Source organism: Coenobita brevimanus, chromosome 99 (assembly GCF_032717465.1).
Source record: "Coenobita brevimanus isolate Jiangsu-jjx chromosome 99, ASM3271746v2, whole genome shotgun sequence".
In the NCBI taxonomy this organism is placed as follows: domain Eukaryota; kingdom Metazoa; phylum Arthropoda; class Malacostraca; order Decapoda; family Coenobitidae; genus Coenobita; species Coenobita brevimanus.
Window position 1 is genome coordinate 3,851,500 of NC_137052.1, and position 26,061 is coordinate 3,877,560.

The 26,061-nt window shown below is 43.3% G+C and overlaps 1 protein-coding gene across 1 annotated transcript in view; it reads left to right on the forward strand.

Annotated features, from left to right (window-relative positions):
• The first annotated feature begins 233 nt into the window (after positions 1 to 233).
• Positions 234 to 26,061, forward strand: part of LOC145414404 (uncharacterized) — a 27,751-nt gene continuing 1,923 nt past the window's right edge. Inside the window, exons 1-5 of the mRNA XM_080283940.1 lie at positions 234 to 294; positions 19,330 to 19,439; positions 20,236 to 20,461; positions 20,749 to 20,880; positions 22,322 to 22,460. Coding sequence (XP_080140066.1) covers positions 19,336 to 19,439; positions 20,236 to 20,461; positions 20,749 to 20,880; positions 22,322 to 22,460 — 601 coding nt within the window. The 5' untranslated portion in view covers positions 234 to 294; positions 19,330 to 19,335. The remainder of the gene's footprint in view (positions 295 to 19,329; positions 19,440 to 20,235; positions 20,462 to 20,748; positions 20,881 to 22,321; positions 22,461 to 26,061) is intronic.

Here is a 26,061-nt window from a genome sequence, read left to right on the forward strand (position 1 = left end):
ACATGGAGGCGATTTGTTTGTGGCAACTCCTTACGGGATGAAGGCGTCTGGCAGTTGATAGATAGACTTTATTTTTACACTAAACCATCTTCATTTAAACTCCCTACCATGCCACGTAGCTATTTTTGCCTCACCCTGTGTTTTCGTGTTTTTTCTTACCCCTGTTTGGCGTGAGGTTTGTGCAGGGTGGGAAGTTTAGTAGGCAACCTGTGTGGCAGTGAGGCGGAGGGATGTTTGTTTGTGTTTTGCCCTCTGATTGGCACGAGTCTTTCTCTGGGTTTACCTCGATATGTGGTAATTGGCGTGTGTGTGTGTGTGTGTGTGTGTGTGTGTGTGTGTGTGTGTGTGTGTGTGTGTGTGTGTGTGTGTGTGTGTGTGGAGGGATTACTTTCTGACTGTGTGCTTTATATATATGTGTGTGTGTGTGTGTGTGTGTGCTCGCGTGGAGGGATTACTTTCTGACTCTGTTTTATCTGATTGTGTTTGTTATCTTTGTGAATTAAGGCGGGAAATAGTTGGATTCTGTTTTATTTTCTGATTGGCTCGCCCTTTTCTTCTGATTACTTGATATTTGACGGATCTTGCTGCCCTTTCTTTGTGTGTGTGTGTGTGTGTGTGTGTGTGTGTGTGTGTGTGTGTGTGTGTGTGAGAGAGAGAGAGAGAGAGAGAGAGAGAGAGATTCTGAGTCGTGTGTGGAATGTCGGAAGTTTATGTACGTGTATTGATATGTGCATATGTATGTGATTTTATGTGCGTTGATGCTTGTGATCTTGTATGTACGATTTTTTGTGTACGTTCAATGTATGTATGTTTGTTTTTCAGTGTGTATTTGTGGTATATCTGAGTGTATGTTCGTAAGTTTGTGAATGTGTGTGTGTGTGTGTGTGTGTGTGTGTGTGTGTGTGTGTGTGTGTGTGTGTGTGTGTGTGTGTGTGTGTGTGTGTGTGTGTGTGTGTGTGAGATCGCTTGGCTCTGTTTGTTGGATATTTGGCAAGCGATCCGAGGCATAAAAGCCAAGATCATTAGGCCAAGTAGTCCATTTTGCCCTACTAGGACGGGGAGTTAGCTAAGATTTAAGCCATACTGATTGACATTGAAGGAACGAAGGAAACTAAGGCAAACACACACACGCATATTTATCCTGTCACGTTTACAAAATTGAAAGAATAATTACGTGAAAAGAAGAAAATGGTAGTTGTAGTAGCAGTAATGGTAGTAGTTGTAGTAGTGGTAGTGGTGGTAGTAATAGTAGTAGTAGAGTAGTAGTAGTAGTTGTAGTAGTATCGTTAATGGACTAAAGGGGTGATTTTTCAGTGATATCTCGCCCTGATAATTCTCGAGTCTGTCCTGCATTATCAGATTCACTAGCCCTGTTTTATGGCCACTTCGAAGCGCCTGTTTGTGTGTGTGTGTGTGTGTGTGTGTGTGAGAGAGAGAGAGAGAGAGAGAGAGAGAGAGAGAGAGGATGAAGAAAATGGAAGAAAGATATGGGGGAGCACGAAGAGGAAGAAGAGAAGGGAAATTCGAAAAGAGGAGGGAGGAAGATGCAGAAGGAAAAAGAATGACGGTGAAGAATCGATAGATGAAGGAGGGTGAGAAGGAAGGATGGAAGGAAGGAAGGAGGAATGATAAAGTTGAGGAGGAAGAGAGGGGGAGGAAAGGAAGGAACGAAGGAGGGAGAGAGAGAGGGACGGTAAATATGACAGGGAAGGAAGGAAGGAAGGAAGGAATGACGGACGGATGAATGAATGACTCAGTGGATGGAGGGAGGGAGGGAGGGACAATAAAGTGGGGGGGAAGAAAGGAAGGAAGGAAGGCGGAGGGAGGAGGAGGAGGAGGAGAAATATAATCAATCTCTCCAAGGTAGAGATCAACACTCTTCATTATGTCTTAAGCTCTCACACCCACTGTCTCCTTTGAACACACACACACACACACACACACACACACACACACACACACACACACACACACACACACACACACACACACACACACACACACACACACACACACACACACACACACACACACACACACACACACACACACAATCTCTCTCTCTCTCTCTCTCTCCCTACAAAAAGGGGGACGCCGCCCCATAGATCTGAGAGAGAGAGATAGATGATCGTCTCACATCCTGATCTGTCAACTTTTTCTCGATGTGTGTGTGTGTGTGTGTGTGTGTGTGTGTGTGAGAGAGAGAGAGAGAGAGAGAGAGAGAGAGAGAGAGAGTATGATGAAGAATGAAATACTGAATAACACAGATTGTCATTCTCCTCCTCACGTATATTTTTCCCTTCGATGTGAACTTTTTTTTTTCTTTTTTTTAGATACGAGACTATTTCCGTGAGGCCCTGTCCGTCAGTCACTCCCTAAGGTTTTTCGGATGGACGATGTTTCAATCCCGTAGACTTATCTGAAATTCCCCGTTGTTGCGCTGATGGTCCCGCATCGATCTAGTTCTTTTTGTGGTAGTTTATGATTTTTGTTCCTTCGTACTGGAGAAATGTAGATACACCTTAATTAACCCCTTTAGCAGCCTTAATTAACCCCTTTAGCAGCCTTAATTAACCCCTTTAGCAGCCTTAATTAACCCCATCAGCAGCCTTAATTAACCCCTCTTAGCAGCCTTAATTAACTCCTTTGTCAGCCTTAATTAACCCCTTTAACAGCCTTAATTAACCCCTTTAACAGCCTTAATTAACCCCTTTAGCAGCCTTAATTAACCCCTTTAGCAGCCTTAATTAACCCCTTTAGCAGCCTTAATTAACCCCTTTAGCAGCCTTAATTAACCCCTTTAGTAGCCTTAATTAACCCCTCTTAGCAGCCTTAATTAACCCCTCTTAGCAGCCTTAATTAACCCCTTTAGCAGCCTTAATTAACCCCTTTCACAGCCTTAATTACCCATTTTCATAGCCATAATTAGCCATGTTCACTACAGCAGCTCTTACAAAATTGTGTGGTGATAGGAAGAAGAAAATAGAAAAAAAATGTCTCAGTGAACTAGTTAGTGCGGAAAAGAGACGGACAGGCAGACGAGAGAGGGAAAAAAAGAGGAAAAAAGAGAGAGAAAAAAGAAAAAGAGAAGGCAGGAAAGGGGGCACTAAAAAAGAATTCGTTCGGTGTCAGTTTATTTGCGTTGCACCCAGATTGAATTTCGCGGGACGGCGGAAGTGTGGGTTAATTTATTTTCCCGAGAGAGAGAGAGAGAGAGAGAGAGAGAGAGAGAGTTTAAAAAGTTGGATGTTTGAGTTCAGGTTGACAAGGAGAGCACCCAGTAAGAAAAGGTTAGGCAAGAGGAAGAGGAAAAGTTGAATGATCATGGAAGAGATATGGAACGGGAGGGACAGGGAGGAAGAGAAATTTGGTTATAAATGGTAGACAGAGGGGCTAAAGATAGATAGATAGGTTGAGGATAGATAGAAAGGCTGAGGATAGATAGAAAGGCTGAGGATAGATAGAAAGGCTGAGGATAGATAGAAAGGCTGAGGATAGATAGAAAGGCTAAGGATAGATAGAAAGGCTGAGGATAGATAGAAAGGCTGAGGATAGATAGAAAAGCTGAGGATAGATAGAAAGGCTGAGGATAGATAGAAAGGCTGAGGGTACATAGAAAGGCTAATGATGGATTGAAAGGCCGAGGATAGATGGAAAGGCTAAGGATAGATAGAAGGCTGGACGAAGGGTGGGTAGGCAGGAGAGTAAAAAGAACAGAAGCCAAGAAAATTAAGATGTAAAATGATTGTCTTGTAGTTATTCATTTTCCACTTATTAAATTCCCTAAAGATTTCGGAAGAGTTTATTTTCTTCGAGTAAAAGAGGGAAAAAGAGGCTAGATATAAGGAGTAGACGGAAGGGTTATAAAAAGTAGATGTGTATGAATGGAGAGAGAGAGGAAGAAGTGAGATAGATATACAAGGGTAGATAAAGAGAAGAGGGGTGAATAAGGATGGGAGGAGGTTAGGAGATAGAAAAGTGTGGTAGGAGGAAAAGGAGAAGGTTGGTGAAGAGATTAGTAAAGTGGAGACAGGAGAGAAAGGAGATAGGTATGGGTAGGTAGAGGGAAGAGAAGAGGGTTGAAAAAGAATAAGAGAAAAAAGTATTAGAGAAAGAAGTTGGGAGGTTGAGTGAGAATGGAATAGAAGGATAGTAAGTAGAAGAGTAGGGAGGCTGAATGACGTTGGATGGGAGAGGAGAAAGGCTGGAAAGTAAGAGTAATAGAAATATAAGTAGTGAGCTGGTGATTACGTGTGTACCCTGATTAAATTCAAATCGATTTCGGCATTGTGGGTTGATTTATTTATTTATTTATTTATTTTTTTAGGAGGAGAGGGAAGAAGGGAAGGTTAGATGTACAAGGATAGATGGAGGGGAGAATAGACGGTTGATTGATAATAAATGAAAGAGTAAGTGGAATAAACTGAAAAATAAGGAAAAATTGAGTGGTCTCCAAGGTAGAAAGGTGGAGAGGATAGAAGGGAAGAGAGAGAGAGAGAGAGAGAGAGAATAGGTGATTAAATGATAGTAGATGGAACATTAAAAGTAAAGTAGAAGATAAAGAAGAAAATTCATCTACTGTTCCCACTGATAGAAGGATAGACAACTGGAATACCTGCTCTGATAGAATGATAGACAGAAAAACAAATAGCCAAGCGACGATAGACAAAATAAACAAAGCAAGGGAAGACAAAATAAACAAAGCAAGGGAGGAAATTAACCAAACATGAGTGGCCTACAGTTACCTGGTTTCCTGTGTGATTAAATTTCCCTCAGACTGCGGAGGTCTGGGTTAATTAATGCGTCTTGCTCTGTGTAATTTAGCTGGTTTCCCTCTCTTTTTTCTTTTCCCCCCCTTCATTTTCTCCTAGTGTTTGCGTCTCCTTCCTTTCCTCTCCTTGTTCTCCTGTTTCCTCTGCCTTTATTGTTTTATTCTCTGGTATTTTTCGCTCCTTTATTTATCTACCAGACCAGTTTCATTTTATTTATTTTTTCAGTATTGTCTCGTTTGTCTAATTTCTTGGTTTCTGATTTCCTGGATTTTCCGTTTAGTGTTTCTCTCTTCATTCTTTGTTTACCGAGTTTTATTTTTTCGTATTCTCCCTTTTTATTCATTTTTTCTCTTTTTCTTGCATTTTCTCACATGTTCTTCCATTTTTCTTAGTTGTCTTGCGTTTATCTCATTTTCTTGCATTTTTCCTCATTTTTCCCTGCATTTTTCCACCTATTTTCTTGCATTTTCTTCTTATTTTCTTGGAATTTCCTCTTCCTTTCTTGCATTTTTCCTCACATTTCCTTGCATTTTCCTCATATTTTCTCGCATTTTCCTCTTGTTTTCATACGGGTCCTCTGATTTTTTAGGATTTTCCTCTTATTTTCATGCATTTTTCCTCTTATTTTCTTGCATTTTCCCTTTTATTTTCATGCATTTTCCTTCTTTATTTTCATGCATTTTCCTCATTTTCTTGCATTTTCCTCATATTTTCATGCATTTTCCTCATATTTTCATGCATTTTCCTCATATTTTCATGCATTTTCCTCATATTTTCTTGCATTTTCCTCATGTTTTCATGCATTTTCCTCATATTTTCTTGCATTTTCCTCTTGTTTTCATACGTGTCGTCTGATTTTTTAGCGTTTCCCTCTCATTTTCATGCATTTTCCTTCTTTATTTTCATGCATTTTCCTCATATTGTCATGCATTTTCCTCATATTGTCATGCATTTTCCTCATTTTCATGCATTTTCCTCATATTTTCATGCATTTTTTCTCATTTTCTTGCATTTTCCCACACTTATTCGTCTTCATTTTCCTCCGGGGCTTGTGTTCTGTCTTTACTTTCCTGGTTTTCATGTTTGGTGTTTATGTCTTGATTCATGTCATTTGCCGGTTTATTTTCCTTTTTCATCTTCATTTTCCCGAAGTGTTTTTGTTTCCTGTTCCATTCATTGTTTTCTTTATTGCATGTTTGTTTTACGTTTTCCTTCTTTTATTTATCCTAATTTTCCTGTAGATTTTGTCTCCATCAGTTTCCTTATTTCCTTATATCGCAGTCCTTTAATATTTTACTGTTTTCTTGTATTTTCCTTGTGCTTTGTTCACTGACTCTTATATATTTACCTGTTCTTTTTATTCTGTTTGATTTGCTGGTTCCTTTATTCTCTCATCATCATCATTATATCCTCCTCCTCCTCCTCCTCCTCCCCCTCCTCCTCCTCCTCCTCCTTCTTTTATCAATTTCCTCTTCCAATTTACACCGCCAACCCCACAGGAACACTAATAATAAAACTAACTTCCATCATGCCTCCTCCTTCCCTCCCTCTCCTTCCTTCCCTCCTTTCCTCCTCCTTCCCACCTTTCCTCCTCCTTCCCTCCTTTCTTCCTCCTTCCCTTCTCCTTCTTCCCTCCCTCATTTTATTTCATTCTCCATTCTTTCCTCTTCTTTTTATTTGGCTTTCTATGCTTCTCTCCTTTTATTTTATCTTTCTGTGCAAAATTTTTCTTCTTCCTTCCTTCCTTCCATACTTCCTTCATTCCCTTTCTTTCCTTTTCTTTTCTTCTCCTCTTCCTCTATCCTATCCTTCTGCCCATTATCACGTCTTTATCTCTCCTCCTTCTGGTCTTAACTCTTCTTCATTTCTTCATTTCGTCACATCATTCTGTCTTTCCTCCTTCCATTTTCTTCCCTCTTCCCATTTTTTGCCTCCTTCTTCCTTCCATCGTTCATTTTCGTCTTTTCTTCCGCCCATTTTTATTTTCCTCTTCTGTCTTCCTTTTTTTTTCTCCTGTCTTGCCTCTGCTTTTCTTCTTTCTTCTTCTTGCTTCATTTACTTCCCCCTTGCGGTTTACCCCACTTCTTCCCTGTTGTCTTCCCTCCCTCCTCTGCATTCCTTCTTCCTTCCTCCTCATTTTCTTATTCTTGTCTTTCCTGATCTTTCCCTCGTTTACCTCCCTCCTTTTCTTCTCTTCCTATTCTTTTTCACCTCCTCCCTCGTCTTACCTCGCCCTTTCTTTCATTCACCTTTTTCACCCTCGTGTTTTCTCCCCTTCCTTCTTCCGTGTCTCTCCATCTCCTGTGTTAGCCTCTCCCCTTTCTCCTTCCTCCTTTCTTCCCTTTTATCTTCATCTCTCCATTCTTACCATGTCTTCCTCTCCTCCCCTCCCTTTCTTTCTCTTCTTGCAGTCTCCTATTCTTCATCTTTTCTCACTCTCTCCCCTTTACATATTCTTGCTGCTACTCCTGTCATCTCCTCCACCCCTCTCTCCTACCTCCTCTCCCAATTTGGCTTCCCTCACCCTACCCATCTCTTCCCCTCATCCTTCCCCTCTTTCCCTCATCCTTCCCTCACCCTACCCATCTCTTCCCCTCATCCTTCCCCTCTTCCCCTCATCCTTCCCCTCTTCCCCTCATCCTTCCCCTCTTCCCCTCATCCTTCCCCTCTCTTCCCCTCACCCTTCCCCTCTCTTCCCCTCACCCTTCCCATCTCTTCCCCTCACCCTTCCCATCTCTTCCCCTCATCCTTCCCCTCTTCCCCTCATCCTTCCCCTCATCCTTCCCTCTCTTTCGCCCACCTTTCCCCTCTCTTTCCCTCACCCTTCCCCCCTCTTCCCCTCACCCTTCCCCTCTCTTACCTTTACCTTTCTCCACCCTTCGTCCCTATTTCTTCCCCACTTATCCTGTCCTCACCCCTTTCCCTTTTCCACCCTTGGCATCACCCTCCTCCTCTCTCACGCTGCGTACATACATACATAAGTACATACATACATAAGTACGTACGTACATAAGTACATACATACATAAAGTACATACATACATACATACATACATAAGTACGTACATACATACATACATACGTACATATATACATACATAAGTAAATACATAACCAATATATATAGATAGATAAATACAGGTAGATAGATATTCAGTGGAAGAAAAAGTGTTAGAGAGAGAGAGAGAGAGAGAGAGAGAGAGAGAGAGAGAGAGAGAGAGAGGTTGCGTGTTTGGGTAGGAATATGGCAGCAAGGAAGACATAGAGGCAGGAAGAGAGAGGGAATCAGCGGAGATGGAGGAGACGTGGATGGAAGGGTAGGAGATGGAGGAGGCAGTTGAGGCATGATGGAGAGAGAGAGAGAGAGAGAGAGAAGATAATAAAGAGTGCAGCAGAGGAAGGAGAGTTAGAAAGGAAAGATGGGAAAGGAGAGGTGAATGCAGGAGACAGGAGGAAGGGAGAAAACAAAAGAGGAGAATGGAAAGAATATAAAAGAGGAGAGGAGAGGTGAACGGAAAGAGAGAGAAGGAAACAAAGAAAGGAGAGGAAAAACGAATGGGTAAAAGAGATATGTGATGGGAGAGTACAAAGGAGTACAAAGGGAATACAAAGGAAAGCAAACAGCAACAGACCTTATGGTCCTTTCGAGGCTGTTTGTTACAGAGTAGACTATGATTACGAGATCTAACTCTACATGCTGAAGGATAAGGATAGTAAAGCAAGAAGGCTCCCCCCGCCTCCAAACCCTCCAGTTAAAACTGGCAGGAAAAAGTGAGAAAAACCACCATGCAGCATGGAAAAACTGACATGGAAATTTCATAGGAAAGACTGAAAAGGAAAAGCTACATTCTATCATACATTATCTATAAGCTACCAGTATGAATAACCTGAAAGAGAAAGTAGTAAAGTAAAATGAATAATCGACTAAATAAGTATCTAATGCATGTCACTATGTACGGGCACGTTGAGTTGACGGGGCGTCTGCGGACACAGCATGGAAATTGCACGGTGCACAGTGTGTATATTCAGGGGTGGTGCGGCAGCCTTGCCTGGCGCTGTTAAGGTAGGCAACAGTCAATCAGGCCCCAGCTACGTTCATTCCACTGAGACTAGGAACTTTCCCATGCGGGACAAGCACACAAGTCATCTGCTGAAGCAGTGACCCCTGGTACATTAAAAAAAAGTCCCGATGGTGGCCACGTAACTAACAGGGACCCTCAGTGATCCACAGCCCATCACAGGTCGAAAGTATGAGTAGTGACCGTTAACTCAGGGCTATCTGTGCATATCCTAGTCTGTGCATATACTATATTTGCATTTAATAAATTGATCCAGGCTCTAAAAAACTAAAGTGAAATAAAATAGAAAATTATACATACACAAATGTTTTATTCAGGAGTAAACATATTAAGCTGGGGGTTAGATGACAAATACTTATCCAGGCGACCTTTAAAGGTTTGTACTGTATTACAGTTTACTACGTTGGAGGGCAATTTATTTCATATATTTATAACTCTATTGATGAAGAAATGCTTAGCTTCATGCGACTGGAATCGTTTGCCAATTATCTATTATTTTATGCCCATTGCCTCTAGTGTAATTCGAGTGATCAGCTGTGAAGTATTTATCGACAGCCATGTAATCGTGTCCTTTGAATATCTTGAATACTTGAATTAAATCTCCTCGTATCCTCCGTTTTGTTAGGGTAAAGAGATTCAGGGCTTCTATACGTTCCTTGTACGGTTTATTTTTCAATCTAGGTATCATCTTTGTCACCCTTCGCTGCACTCTTTCAAGCTTTTCCATATCCTTTTTATAATACGGTGACCAAAACTGAACGCAATACTCCATGTGCGGGCGTACTAAGGAATTAGACAAAGTGAGGACAATATTATCGGATTTATATTCAAATGGTCTGCCTATGAATCCAATCAATTTATTGGCTTTTTTCACAGCTTCTGTATATTGTTTGCTTGGTTTCAGATCGTTTGTTATTATAACTCCTAAGTCTTTTTCATGGTTTACCCTATCAAGCTGGACATTATTCATGCTGTAACTTGCTCGTACATTTTTACTGCCAATGTTTGCACTTTGCATTTATTAATATTGAAATCCACATGCCAGACTTGGGCCCAGTTAAACAGGTGAAGGGGAAACGTAGAGGAAGGTTGGATGAGTGCAGAGGCGGGAATATTAGAGAGAGAGAGAGAGAGAGAGAGAGAGAGATAACGAGACTACGAGGGTTCTGTAAGTGGCTTGAAAGAGGCATAGATGTAGGCCTTTTTTTTTTTTCTCCCTTTTCTGGGGAGACAAAAGACATTATGAGTAGGAGATGAAAGGGGGAAGGAGGGAGAAAGGGAGAGGAGGGAGAAGGAGGGAGAAAGGGAGATGAGGGAGGAGAGAGAAGAAAGGGAGAGGAAGAGGGGAGAAAGGGAAAGGTAGGTGCAAAAGAACGGAGGGGAAGAAAGGGGGAAGAAAAGAAAGTGGGAGAGTAGAAGGGCGAGAAAGGGAAAAGTGAGAGAGAATGAATGGGGAAAGGGAGAGGAGAGAAAAAAAAAGGAGAGAAGAAAAGGGAGGGAATTATCAGGGAAAGGGAGAGGGGAAAAAGAAGAGGGAGAAGGGAGTGGAAAAGGGGGGTAAAGAGAACGGAAGAGGAGAAAGGGAGGGGAGAGAAGGAAGAGAAGAAAGAGGAAAGAAGAGAAACGGTGTGTGAATAAAGAAAAGGGAAGGAAAAGAGGAAAAAGGGACAGGAAGAGGAGAAAGGGAAAGGAAGAGGAAAAGGGAAAAGAAGAGGAAAAAGGGAAAGGAAGAGGAAAATAGGAAAGGGAGAGAAAAAAAGGGAGAGGAGAGAAAGAAGGGAAGAAAGGAAGGAGAGAGAGAGAGAGAGATTTCCAGGTATTCATTTAACTTCTGCAAATTGATCTTATTCTACCTGTTGCCAGGCTTTTCATTTTTTTCCTTTTTCTTTAATCCTAGAGAAAGTCAGAAATCCTAGTGTTGTTCAGTGTGCCGGTGTGAGGTAACCCATAGCAGTGAATTCCATAGTAAATACACGGGGTAACTGTGCTATAAATGCCGTGTGTGGGGTGTTGTGTAATGTACAGTAATTCCATGTAATACTGTACGCAATGCAGCTCTGAACACCCCAGGCCTCGTTAAGCTTACACCCCAGCCACCTCCCCTCCCCCACTTCCTCCCGTACTCCCTGCCACTCTTTCTGCTTCCCTTCCACCCCAACCCCAACCCCATCCCATCTTCCCCCTCCTTTCTTTCCCCCACGCACTTCCTCCCCAACCAGTCTTTCCCCACCTTTCTTTCTCCTCCTCCCCGCACCCATCCCATCTTGCCCCTCCTCTCTTCTCCCACACAGTCTTTCCCCTCTCTATTCCTAACCACTCCTTCATTGTACTTTACTACTTTCTCTTTCAGGTTATTCATTCTGGTAGCTTATAGATAATGTATTATAGAATGTAGCTTTTCCTTTTTCAGTCTTTCCTATGAAATTTCCATGTCAGTTTTTCCATGCTGCATGGTGGTTTTTCTCACTTTTTCTTGCCAGTTTTGGCTGGAGGGTTTGGAGGCGAGGGGAGCCTTCTTGCTTTACTATCCTTATCCTTCAGCATGTAGAGTTAGATCTTGTAGTCATAGTCTACTCTGTACCAAACAGCCTCGAAAGGACCATAAGGTCTGTTGCTGTTTGCTTTCCTTTGTACTCCTTTCCCCTCCACACCTTCCCCACCCCTGTTAGAGTACCTATTATCCCCTTTTTCCTCTTCATCCCCTCCCACCCCACCCCTCCTTTAGCTCCTTTTCTCATCGCCCCTTCCCTTTCCCTCTGCTGGCTAAAAGCTCCCCATCCCCATATCTTTCTCCCTTTCCTCCCTCATTCCCTCCCCGCGTCTCTCTGCCTGCTACCCCAGTCTCCCTCCTCCCCATTCCTACTAATTCTTTTACCCCTTTCCCTTCCCTCCCCTCCTGTTTCTACTATGTGCCGTTCCTCTCCCTCCCCCCCACCTCTCTCTCTCTCTCTCTCTCTCCCTCCCCCCCACCTCTCTCTCTCTCTCTCTCTCTCTCTCCCTCCCCCCCACCTCTCTCTCTCTCTCTCTCTCTCTCTCTCTCTCTCTCTCTCTCTCTCTCTCTCTCTCTCTCTCTCTCTCTCTCTCTCTCTCTCTCTCTCTCTCTCTCTCTCTCTCATCATCTTAATGCTTCCTCCTCCTCCCACCTCATGCCCCCACCCACGCACACGTAAATTCTTCCTCCCATCATTTTATATAAGACTAAGTGTACATGCACACACATGCTCAGGCCCGCACGCACGCTCGCACGCGCACCCTTCTCTCTCTCTCTCTCTCTCTCTCTCTCACACACACACACACACACACACACACACACACACACACACACACACACACACACACACACACACACACACACACACACACAACCAGGAGACAAAAGGACACTGACGCAGCGTTTTAAGAAGTGCAGAGCCAGTGGCGTGGCACGTGGAGGAAGAGGAGGAGGAAAGGAGGAAGGGAAAAGATGGATGGATAGGAAGGGAAGAGGGAAAGTTTATGGAAGGAGGAAGAAGAGGGGAAAGGAAGGATGGAGAATGGAAGGGAGAGAGAGAGAGAAAGAGAGAGAGAGACTCTTTCTCTCCCTCTCTCTCCTATGTATACCCGATCCTATGTATCTCGTTTCTCCGCTTGATGTTATCTTAGTCCCGGCTGTCATGAGAGAGAGAGAGAGAGAGGAGGGGGGGAGAGGGAGGGATCTGGAAGCGATTGAGAGTGGGTGGGGGAGAGAGAGAAAGATGAGGGTTGAGGCTGAGCAGGGGGGAGAAGGAGAGGACTGTGGTAGGAACGGGGAGAAGAGAAAAAGTGAGGGAGAGAGGAGCTTCAGGAGGTGAGGGGAAGGGGAGAGAAAGTGGGAGGAGGGGGAGGACGAGCGGGAGATAGAAGAGGAGGAAGAAATCTGAGGGAGGAAAATTGAGAAAAAAGAAAGATTGAGAGAGGAGGGAGGGGGCTGGGAGGGGGAGGTAATAGGAGAGGGAGAGAGGGACGTGGAGGGAAGGAGAGAGAGAGAGGATTAAAGAGAGGGGGGAGGAATGACGTATTGAGTTACATGATAGGGTAGCATTGATAAGGTAGTGCCATGCCAACACAGGTAACTCCTTGATTACCACACACCTGCACCCTCAGTCCTCCCCGACCTGTCTTCTCACACACACCTCTACTACCAACACTAACAAGTAAGCTTTGGACCAGAAACTATACCTACGAATCGAAGCTATGTTTCCTCAGAAGATAAGACTATAATACTTTAGGACTGACTTAGCATATCTTCAGGTAGCCTAGCCCGTCTTCAGGTAGCCTAGCCCGTCTTCAGGTAGCCTATAGCCCGTCTTCAGGTAGCCTAGCCCTTCTTCAAGTAGGCAATATCCAAGTCGTGTGTAATCTTTTATCTTCTTAATAAGCACAACTTCAGTACTTGAGTACTGCATATTTTTTTTTTTTAATGTGAGATTTATCTTTAATCAATAGTAATGACACTGACATTTTAAAGCATAATTAAAGAATATCTTATTGACAAAGATGCAGTAAGGAATAATAGTTAGGTAAGGAAATTTATACTGTAAGCACACCTAAGGAAATTTACGCAGAGCAGAAAAAGCGAGGGTGCTATTGTATTTGATTGTCAAGCAGTATAGAGGCAGGAATTCCCTTCTCTTGTAGACCACTAGACTCCTTGCTGAGGATAGGGAAGGAGTTGAGGGGCGTTTGTATAGCCGGGCAACAGAGCCACTGCACTGTATCAATGTTATCAACTGAAGGCTCGTCCTTATACTCCTTTTACTCTAACTTGGCCTAAATTTTCCATCTCTTCTTCGTCAGTGCTCAGGTGTCACAGTTGATTAACACTAGAATATGATGCAAGTCAGGAAGAAGTGCTCCGGAAAGAATGCAGAGCCTTAGTATTGTTGTAGTTTTCCACAGAGCTACACGAAATAGGCTGTAAAAGGACGAAAATCTTGGCCGAGTTAATGTGAAAGGACTATAACGACTACCACCACTGTTGTAAACTTAAGCCTTGATATTTGCTTCACACTGCATTAATTTGGGGTCTAAAATTTTGGGTTAGCCCTTCACTGCATTTTGAAACAGGAATTTTAGTATATTTGTTTTTATTTTATGTATATATTTGGCTCAGGACGTTCTTAATTCATTTTTTTTTCTTTTATTCTTGCTAATGTCAATCTGTTTTAGCTAAAGATCATCTCATGGTGAATAAATTACTGAAGGGTGTAAATAGCCCCGAGAGAGAGAGAGAGAGAGAGAGAGAGAGAGAGAGAGAGAGAGAGAGAGAGAGAGAATAATTGTGTATTCTTTTTATTTCCTTAGACGACGAGGGGCCATTCTTTACTTCAATATAATCGTGTGGCGGTAATAAGGATGATTATAAGGATAATAATAGGGGTAATATTTAAAGGGACACGATTTAAAGGGACGCGATCGCTATATAGAGTTCAGTAGACCTTTAAAAATGGCGGCCGTCTCACTCCACCATATAGGCAATCGTATACAGAAGCAAATCGCGTGGTGGTGACAAGAAAAAATTAAGACATTGCACTGAAGATCTGAAAATAAACTAAAGATCTGAAGAAGACAAAGCACGAATTTTTACGTCACTGAGATATATGATGGGGAGTGAAAGAAGGTTGATCTATTATCCTCGTTGCTGATTGTGTGACGTGAAGTGGAATGTTTCTCTCTCTCTCTCTCTCTCTCTCTCTCTCTCTCTCTCTCTCTCTCTCTCTCTCTCTCTCCAGAGACGTTACAAGATTCGCCGTCTAAAGTTAGGGACTAGTCTACGCCTTCGCACACTCAGTTTTGATAATATAACTATGCCCTAAAGTATTTCCCATAGATCTTGAAGAAAATTAACCCCTTCACCACGGTAACTTTTTAATTCATGTTAATACCGAACAATTTATTTATTTTTTTATTATTTATTTATTTATTTATATGCCTATGGGTGATTTTTCGAACGGGAGGGGTTAGATAAAGCCTCCATTAATTCCCTTCACTATCAAGCTGAAAATCGTCGAGAAATGGCACGAAGAAATATGAGAAAACTATCCATCTATCTATTGCCAGACGTCTTAATCCCTTATTCGGGGTGGCCACAAACAAATCGCCTCCACGTCACCCTGTCCCCCGCCATTTCACTGCCCTGCTTGTCTCTGTACCTCATTGTTTTGAAGGGATTTGACTCTCTGTTATCTTATTTTTATTTCTTCTTCGAGGGAGCGATCTTTAGGGCTTCTGGCCTTTGGTTCCTTCTTCCTTGCATAAAAAAATATATATACAGTGATCTCGTTATGTACCTTCTTCTTTGCATTAAAAAAAAAAAAAAATCGTTCTTTATGAGAGTTTTGGTTCTCTTCTTCCTTGCGTGAAAAATACGTAATGATCTCGTTCTGTACTTAAGATGAGGCCTTTGGTTCCTTCTTCCCTGCCTAGAATATGTATGTAATGATCTGTACCCGAGATGAATTACGCAACAGTGGTGGCTTATCGCGTCAGGTGTACTTGAGTCTGAGGGGCTATGGTGGTCATTTAATGTTATCTGTTTACGTAAGAGTGGAGAGAGATTACGTCACTTGTGTTATCGTAGGAGGTTTGACACGGGAGAGAGAGAGAGAGAGAGAGAGAGAGAGATTTAAGATGGCGGCAGATGTTTGTTTTCGTCATCTTCGTCGGTGTTGTTGTTGTTGCTGTTATTGGTGGTGGTGGTGATTAGATTTCAGTTTTAATGCATACACGTTAACCTAATCGTTCAGAATATGTATAAGTCTCATCTAAATATATAATAATTCACGAACAGTATATCACATTCATTGCAATATCCTGTCTCAATAATTGCCAGTAAAGGATAAATATCAGTGTGGCCAAAATACATTGATACATTTATCATTATTTATAGACGTGATAATTATTTTAGATGGATTATTTCCCGTTGCCTTGTTAAGCCTGTGATTACGAGTGTGGTTGTTTATTTGGGGGTCCCTCTGTGGGTGATTGGGTGGTGGATGGTTGTTAGTTAAATCCTTATCCTCATCATCATCATCATCATCATAATCATCATCATCATCATCATCAAAACCAGCATCAGCATCATCTATACCGTTGTTATTAGTGTTTTCATCATCATCATCATCATCATCATCATCATCATTTTCTCTCTGGGTATAATCATCATCATCATCATCTCCTTTGTTATTATCAGGCACTTCTTAACAGGAAAATACCTCATTATAAAGGAATTCAACGCAGTGCCCATCAGCCCCTTCAGTATGCTGTCGCGTTTATAAAATATCATCCTTGCCCCCTCGTGATGACAATAGTGACCTTAGACACACACACACACACACACACACACACACACACACACACACACACACACACACACACACACACACACGGAGGGTGAGAATAGGTACGATTCCGCAGGTGTCTTGGTAAACGAATGATGTGATAAGGTCTGTTATGTTACCCGATCTCTCTCTCTCTCTCTCTCTCTCTCTCTCTCTCTCTCTCTCTCTCTCATATTTTATCTTTTCCAATATTTTTTCGTGTCTCATTTTTGTGTACTTTTGTCAATCCTACTTCTTACTGCCTCTTTATTCCCTACTTTATATATTTCCTTCTGTTTTTCCTACTTTTAACCCTCCCTGCTATTTCCCCTTGAGCGTATCACCTTCTGTATCGATAAGGCGTGCTTCTAAGAATGATATATAACTGGGATTTCTGAGCTGAGATATGGGTGTTGTCAGTGGCCATATCTTAGACATGATAAAAAGTATTTCCTAGTATTGTCATCGGACAGTGAGACCAGATTAAGTGCACCCCGGTAAGGCGTATCTGAAGGGTGATTGATAACTAACTCTCTCTCTCTCTCTCTCTCTACCAATACCCCCCAAGGTGACCCCACGTGAGCTAAGATGTGAGAAATCAGGTATGTTATCTCGAGACGGAGTTATAATTATCACCTTATCACCTGCATGGGATGTCGATAATCACTTCTTGCAAAATCATGTCGACCACTTAAGAGGCACATGTCACCTCCCTGGACACTTCTACGCACGTGAAGAGGTGACGGGAAAAGTTAAGGAGGGCTGCAAGGTGACATGAGTTCAGACATGTTTAGTCACTTCAGTCTAATGACCTTTTTTTCTTTTCTGTAATTTCTTTGAGTTTGGTCTTTCATTTTCTTTTCATTTTTCTTTACATATCTTTTTTCTTGTCTTGGTTTCTTCTTTCTTTCTTTTTTAAATGCTTCCTTGAATCACCAGGCGTATCTAAAATGCTGTTGTAGTTTTAAGAGTGTGGGAGTTAAGCCAGTATCAAAGATCGAATTGCCAAAAAAAAAAGGGGGGAGGGAATATATAAAAACAGAAATAAAGAAAACAAAAGGAAAAGAAAAAACTACCCTAAAGGATTTTTTTGAATAGGAATTAAGAAAAAAAAAAAAGAAATAGCTTAAAGAGTTGTCCTGTCAAATGGAAATGGTGGGTGGGAGAGAGACAGGTTAGAGTTTGATTTAATTTTCTCTAAGATATCGGGCTGCGCAGAACCCATCATCAGAGAAATTGAACAAGAACTTAAGCCTCTTGTTGAGTCTCCCTGAAGGTGGGGTATGTGTGGCCCGAAAAGTTACGAGAAAATAAAGAGAATTCTAGCTCTGACCTCTCTCTCTCTCTCTCTCTCTCTCTCTCTCTCTCTCTCTCTCTCTCTCCTAAAATTTTCACTTGTCACAATGTACCTTCTTTTTTTTCTTATCAAAGTTCTCAGGCCTATCTTGTGCTTGTGCGAAGTTCAGTACCCGGCCATGTCATCATTAAACAACACTGATAACAGATAAAGGAGATAAGAGTCGATAATTCCAATAATCTGTTTACCAGGAAATTCCATTAATCATATGAGGAAGTAAGTTGACGGCGTTTTTTATTTTATTCATTTTTTTTTTCTGGTGTAATTTCCATGTGATGCGTATTTCGGGAATGAGGACGGAAAAATAACACTGAAATTTTTGGGACACATTATTGTAAACAGATGTGATGGCGGTTCCTGAAATGTATCGTTCATTATCGTTGTCTTCTTCATCGTTATTGTCATCATCATCATCATCATTATTATTATTATTATTATTATTATTATCATTCTGTTTCCCACTGTTTATAAATAGGGTAGGCAGTAGTTGGAAATAGTTACGAAAATAATGGAATCATCATCATCATCATCATCTTCACCATCACCACCACCATCATCATCATCATCATCATCATCATCATCATCATCATCTTCACCATCACCATCATCATCTTCACCATCACCACCATCACCATTATCATCATCATCATCATCATCATCATCATCATCATCATCATCATCGTCATCATCAGAGAGAGAGAGAGCACGATAATTCTGATGGAAATTCACCCACAGCCATCTCACGTGACAATCATTGGACGGAGGGCACACAATACCAGCTGTGTGTTATCAGCGTATCACGTGCTTGCCCTTATCACCTCCCTGTGGGCTTGTTCATGCAAATCCCCCCGTGATAGAGTGGGTGTTAAGTCCGTGGGGGGGGGAGGGTTAGGGGTGGTGTTAAGGTGATACAGTAGAGGGTGGTGGGATGGGTGGTGGGGTTTGTGATGGAAAGTTGTTGTTGTTGTTGTTATTGCTGTTAAAAGGCGTAGGAGTTGGAGCTTTTTTTTTTTAATGTGTACTAAATGATTTGTGTTAGTTTTTGTGACGACTGTGTGTGTGTGTGTGTGTGTGTGTGTGTGTGTGTGTGTGTGTGTGTGTGTGTGTGTGTGTGATTGACGTGTTTGAACAAGTCGAAGGTGTTAAGCGTGTATTTACGTTTTTATATCGATTTTTTGTAACGCCCTCGTGGGTATGTTTGTGTTTTGTGTTCGTGTCCCTGAAATGTGTGCGTGTCCCTGAAGAGTGTGCGTGTCCCTGAAGAGTGTGCGTGTCCCTGAAGTACGTGCGTGTCCCTGATATATGTAGGTGTATATCCATGAGGCGTGTACGTGTGTGCGTGTCCCTGATATATGTAGGTGTATATCCATGAGGCGTGTACGTGTGTGCGTGTCCCTGAAATGTGAAGGTGTATGTCCATGAGGCGTGTGCGTGTGTGCGTGTCCCTGAAGTGTGTAGGTGTATATCCATGAGGCGTGTGCGTGTGTGCGTGTCCCTGAAGTGTGTAGGTGTATGTCCATGAGGCGTGTGCGTGTCCCAGAAGTGTGTAGGTATGTCCTTGAGGCGTGTGCGTGTGTGCGTGTCCCAGAAGTGTGTAGGTGTATGTGCATGAGGCGTGTGCGTGTCCCAGAAGTGTGTAGGTGTATGTCCATGAGGCGTGTGCGTGTCCCAGAAGTGTGTAGGTGTATGTCCATGAGGCGTGTGCGTGTCCCAGAAGTGTGTAGGTGTTTGTCTTTGAGGCGTGTACGTGTGTGCGTGTCTGAGGTGTATACATGTACCCCCAGACAACCATGCCGGTGTACAGGGGCCAACTGGACCTTGAAGACGCTGGTCCGGAAGTGCCAGTGGTCCACCTCTTTGACTACAGCCCCGGGGACGATCACCAGCAGGCCAAGTAAGTGGTAGGGGTATGGTGGGGTTGTGGCAGGGGTGGTATGGATGTGGCAGGGGTGGTATGGGTGTGGCAGGGGTGGTATGGGTGTGGCAGGGGTGGTATGGGTGTGACAGGGGTGGTATGGGTGTGGCAGGGGTGGTATGGATGTGGCAGGGGTGGTATGGATGTGGCAGGGGTGGTATGGATGTGGCAGGGGTGGTATGGATGTGGTAGGAGTTTACGAAAAGGGAGAGGGGTGACAGGGAAGATTAATTTGATTATAAGAAAGTCAGGAGTGTATTAGAGGGCATGTAATCCTAATATACACAAATATGAGTTAATTGATGATGAAAAATAACATGCTTTACTTTGAAATGAAATTATACCCGGTACCGCAGAAAACAGCTCAAAATGTATCCAGTCAAGGCTCAGTATTTTGGTTAGGAGCGTGATCTAATTTGGTCAAGTGGGAATAAGTGACAACTGGTAAAGCATTCAGTACACACAGTATCTTCTCTCCTCACCTCTCCTCCTCTCCTCTCCTCTCCTCTCCTCTCCTCTCCTCTCCTCTTCTCCTCTCCTCTCCTCTTCTCACCTTCCTTCCATCCTTCCTTTTTCTGTTTTTCTCCCTTTCGTCTCTATGATTTCATTCTTTTTTTTTTCCTATCCCCATCTTTCTATCATCATCCTTTTAATTCTTTCTTTATATGTGTTTCTCTGTCCCTCCTGCCCTTCTTCTTTCATCCTTCCACTTTCTCCCCTCTTTCTCACCCTCCTTCTCTCCTTTGGCACCCTCTTTCTTCCTTCCTTCCTTCAGCTCACGGTACAGGAAGCAGCTGGTGGCCCTCGACTCCTGCATCTACCTGAACCGTCGCAGTTTGGCTCAGGTGAAGGCCAAGAAGGAGAGAACCCAACCCAAGTCCTCCAAACCCGAGACGAATGGCACTGACGTACATAATGGCGCGTGTGAAGGGAAGGACGAGGAGGAGGAGGCGGTGACGAATGGACATAGCGAGTGCAATGGGGATGTAAACACTGACGAGGTCTGTTTGGACGCTTTGCTGTTAGTCTGCGGGGTGGAAATTGTTTCGTTATTTTCATATTAATTGGTCTTTACCGATGATTATTATTCATCTTGAGGTGTGATCTTGTAGTTACTGACGAAATAAGACATACGAACAGTTACACATGCACAGTGAAGTAATATACACGTGCGCATACAAAAAAACAATTGCATAATAATAATAATAATAATTAATAATAATAATAATAACTGAAACAAAATCCCAAGGAAACCTAAGAAAAATATATGTCAACCCAATCCAACCAGACCTCAGCAGACCCACAGAAGGCCAGTGGGGTGAGCTCGCTACTGAAGGAGGGACATGAGTTTGAGGGCTACGTCTTGAAGTGTCCTAATGGCCCCTACGATTATGCCATGAAAATCTGGGACCATGGCAGAGTAAGTGTCGTACGCCCTAGTTCTTCATCCCGCCAACTTGTGCGTCCGGAAGAAAGGGAGATTTCGTGTTAAATATGGTGGTCGTTTGTTATATTTGCTTCTTGGTGCCGCCGAGATGTTTTGCTTGCGGGTACCTGTGTCTTATTTGCTTGTGTTGTCGATTTATGCGCTCTTGTTTAGGTGTTTTTTTTTTAGTTGTTTTGTGTACTGGCTTGTGTTTTGTGATATGTGCTTGTTTTGGGGGTGCTTTCTTTATTTCATTGCGTCTGTGTATGCGTGTGTGTTAGTTTTTTTTTTTTTTTTTTTTTTTATGTGTCCGACTCTGGACATAGGCTTCACAGCCTGCTATCAAGGCCCAGCAGTCCTCCTACATACCATACACCTCTACATGTCACCACTTCGGCGCTAACACCCACCGTCCATATTGAATACATGCTAGGGCTGTCTCATACAGGATTGGTGTATTGGTATTAGCGGGGGTATTTTTACGACATGTCGGCGGGTCTTCTGGTAGATCGGTAAAGCCTGATTTAATGAAATTCAAATCCTTAAACTGTTCCCTGCCCCAGCCGGGATTCGAACCTGGGTCCGTAAGGACTGCAGGCCACCTCTCTACCGATTGAGCCACCGCCTCCCCCAACCCTCCTGCTTTTGCGTCCTCGTCTCCCTGCTTCCTAATCCAACCCAACCCGTATACCGCTGAGAGTGTGATGATAAAGGTGATATAGATGGGAAATAGTGATGATTACATGTGCGTTTAGTAGTGATGATTACATGTGCGTTTAATAGTGATGATTACATGTGCGTTTAGTATTGATGATTACATGTGCGTTTAATAGTGATAATTACATGTGCGTTTCTTGTAATGTGATGCTTCGTCGTTGTTTGTTCGTCATAAATTTCAGGTGATAATTGTGTTCGTGCCTAAGATGACTAGTATAATTTAGGCCTGGTATATACGCAGTCGGAGTGAAGACCTTTGCCCCCCCTCCCCTTTGATTTCAGTTTCACCTTATTGTGACCTAGTTTCATCCAGTTTGATCCCAGTTTCAGTTTTGTTTGACCTTTCTCTAGTCTCACCGTGACCCCCTCCCATCCGGACCCCATCTTAATCCCAGCTTCACCCCACCTTGACCCATCTTGACCTCTATTTAACCCCACCATCACCCCATCTTGGCCTCTTCTTAATCCCACCTTCACCCCATCTTGACCTCTTCTTAATCCCACCCTCACCCCATCTTGACCTCTTCTTAATCCCACCTTCACCCCATCTTGACCTTAATCCCACCCTCACCCCATCATGACCTCTTCTTAATCCCACCATCACCCCATCATGACCTCTTCTTAATCCCATCTTGATCTCTTCTTAATCCCATCTTGATCTCTTCTTAATCCCACCTTCACCCCATCTTGACCTTTTCTTGACCCCGCTTGACCCCAGGCGGCGCCCCAGGAGGTGGAGTACCCGAAGGAGGGGACGGAGGTGACGGGTATGGTGGTGGACCGAAATGGGGATTATCTGACCATCGCCTGTGGACCCAACATTGCCTACGCCACACGAAAGAGCTTCCTGGTGGCCGGTGAGAGAGAGAGAGAGAGAGAGAGAGAGAGAGAGAGAGAGAGAGAGAGAGAGAGAGAGGTTGAAGTTTTGGTTGTCAAAGCTGAAAATATTGTTGACAAAATATTGAGAGAGAGAGAGAGAATGATGATGCTTGTATCTTCATAAATCAAGGCTGCACTTTGCCATCGTGGTTTTTACGTTAATAAGGCTGTAACGTACCTATATTCTGCTATCGTGTACTGTACGGTGAGGGGACAGGAGCGTGGTGTAGTGTATAAATCAGTAAATCACACCGCTACTATGTCATCATGTTCCTTTACTGTGACACGGTAGTTAAGGTGTGTAGTTTACATATACATCAAACCCCATACTGTGCTATCCCTATTTACAGTGATAAAAAGAGTATTACGAGTCTTAGTTTACATAAAAATCAATCCCCTTTGCATTACTATCCTTGTTTACAGTGATAGAAGCGTATTTACCTGTCTTAGTTCACATATAAATCAGACATACTTTCCTATCATGTTCTTGTGGGTGATACAGCAAAGTTAGGAATAATAAATGAGGATCGTTCAAGGAGGAAGTTGACGGGTTTATGGCGACACTTTTAATATGATCTCCCAGCGCGTTGATAATTTACTTCCGTCTTAAAATACCTACGGGAACTGGGGTAGAATCAGCGCCTAGCCAACTGGGTGAGTGAGATGCCCAAACGATTTGATGAAAAGTGTACCAAGCTGGGATTTAAGAGGTAGCGGCTTCTGATTGTACCGTGGATGGTGGTGGGGGAAGATGTGGGAGGAGGGGAGGGTTGTGTGTGTGAGGGGAGGGGAAGAGGGGAGGGTTGAGTATATGTGTGGGGGAAATGGGAAGAGGGGAGGGTTGAGTGTGTGTTGGAGGATGGGAGGTTGAGTGTGCGTGGGGATAGGAGGGTTGAGTGTGCGTGGGGATTGGATGGTTGAGTGTGTGTGTTGGGGGAAAGAGGAGGGTTGAGTGTGTGTGGGGAGGGGGGTTGTGTGTGTGTGTGTGTGTGTGTGTGTGTGTGTGTGTGTGTGTAGGAGCATGCCAGTAGTGTAAGGTAATATAAGTGTGAATGGTTTTGCGTGTGTGAGGAGAGAGAGAGAGAGAAACAGGTGTGATGTCTTGCCAGTGCGTTTCTACCCTGCTTTAATCTTAGTATCTAGCAAGGTTACTGAGGGAGGCCACAAGAATGACTAAATTTTCACCTATCAACTACACGAGAGATATTAAGGTAGATAATCAATTTAGAGGTGGCTTTACAGGGTTGTGTAGTAGGTGTAAAGGTGTATTATTATTATTATTATTGTTATTTACCTGTGGATGACATTGGCTGAGAGAGAGAGAGAGAGAGAGAGAGAGAGAGAGAGCTGCTTGTGGTAGTGAGCGCCAGGAACGGAGCCAATAAAAGAAATACCTATCCCTTATCGTTGTCCAATATCCTACTTAAGAATCAGTGGAACTGGACCTTTGCGATAGTCTCTCTAAGTACTTGGGCTCCTTTGACTCACTCAGCTCAATAAAATCGTCTGGAGTTAGGCGGAGTAGAATAGGAGTTGTTGTAGAAGTAGTAGTAGTAGAGTTGTTCCGATTATGAGGGGGTTTATGGTGCCAGTTGTCTCGTGATAGCTTAAGCATAGATTGGTAAATAAATAAATAAGTAAATATAATTGTAGTGAAGGGAGAAACGTGGGGCAGAGACTTATACTGGATGTGTGTGTGTGTGTGTGTGTGTGTGTGTGTGTGTGTGTGTGTGTGTGTGTGTGTGTGTGTGTGTGTGAGAGAGAGAGAGAGAGAGTAAGTTTACAAGCTTCAGCAGTTGCCTGGAAATGCACTGCCTTCCGGTTACGAGGGAAAATGAAGAGGTGGGGGGGATGGAGAGGGGAGAGGGGGAAGGGGGAGGGGAAATGGAGAGGGTAAGGAGAAATGGAGTGCGGAGAGGGAGAAGGGGAAAGGGAAAATGTATAGGGGGCAGGGGGAAGGGGAAGGGGAAGGGGGAATGGAGAGGGGGAAGGGGAAGGGGAAATGGAGAGGAGAGAGGAGGAAGGGGAAATGGAGAGGGAAGAGGGGGAAGGGGAAATGGAGGGGGAGAGGGGGTTTGGAGGAATGTTGTAGAGATGAGAGGAATGGAGAGGGGAGAGGGGGAAGGGGAAATGGAGGGGGAGAGGGGGTTTGGAGGAATGTTGTAGAGATGAGAGGAATGGAGAGAGTAGAGGAAGAAGGGGAATAGGGTTATGAGGAGGAGGAGGGGGAGAAGATAATAGTGAAAAGGAGAGGGATGGAAAGGGATAGGAGAAAGAGGAGGGGGAATGGAGAGAGGATAGGAGGAAGGGGAAAGGGGGAAAGTTTTAAGTGAGGGGACTTTTGGGGAAAAGGAGGGGGGAAAAGAGGGGAAAGTTTTGATTAAGAAAATAAGAGTGAAACGAGCATCAGGGATTGGGAAAAAGAGTAAGGAGAAAATGTCAGAAGAAAGAAGTAAAAAAGAGAGAAATTAAAGAGTTGAGAGAGAGAGAGAGAGAGAGAGAGAGGCCTTGGGTGGATGCGTGAAGGTGGATGGAGCGTGGAGGAGGAGGACTGCTGGCCACGGCAAAATCCACCCCAGATCAGTTTTATAGGAGTGGAGGAGAGATAAGGTGGGACGGCCGCTGCTGAGTGGAGAGAGAGAGAGAGAGAGAGAATGGTGTGAGGGGCCCAGAAACATTTCCCTCTTCGCATATTTCTTCCTTTATTTTTTCTCTCTTGTTTCCCTTGCTTTTCGTTTGAGAGAGAGAGAGAGAGAGAGAGAGAGAGAGAGAGAAAGAGCTGACGTGGATAAAATAAATGCACGAAAAAGAAAAATTGCATGTTGGAAGAGAAATATCTGACCCAGCTTCCAACACTGACAACATCCACTGCCAACAATCAAGGCCAATTTATTTTTTGCCTTGTCAGTATAGTGGCGCCTTTATTTTTATTATTGGTGATTTTTTTTTATTTTTCCATATTTATCTTTGTTTTTTCGTATTGTAAGTCAAAAACATTATTCACACTTCGTTCACGTCCTTCCTGCCTTCCTTTCTTCCTTCCATCTTTCCTTCCGTGCATTCCTTTCTTCCTTCCTTCCATCTTTCCTTCCGTCCATTCCTTCCTTCCTTCCTTCCTTCCATCTTTCCTTCCGTCCTTTCCTTTCTTCCATCTTTCCTTCCGTCCTTTCCTTTCTTCCTTCCTTCCATCTTTCCTTCTGTCCTTCCTTTCCTTCCTTCATTCCCTCCTTTCCTTCCTTCCTTTCTTCATCCCATCTTTCCTTCCCTCCCTCCTTCTTCCATCCTTTCTTTTTTATCTATCTTTCCTTCCGTCCTTCCATCTTTCCTTCCGTCCTTCCTTCCTTCCCTCCTTTCCTTCCTTCCCTCCTTTTCTTCCTTTCTTCATTCCATCTTTCCTTCCCTCCCTCCTTCCTCCCTTCCTTTTTTCATCCCTTCTTTTTCGTCTCTCTCTCCGTCCTTCTCAGCTTCTGCCTTTCCTTGTTGTTCCATCTCTCTCAATCTTCCTCTGTTGTCTTGTTTCTTGTCTTCCTTGTTCCTTCTCCTATTTTTCTTGCCTTCCACACCCCTCTGCTGTTTCCT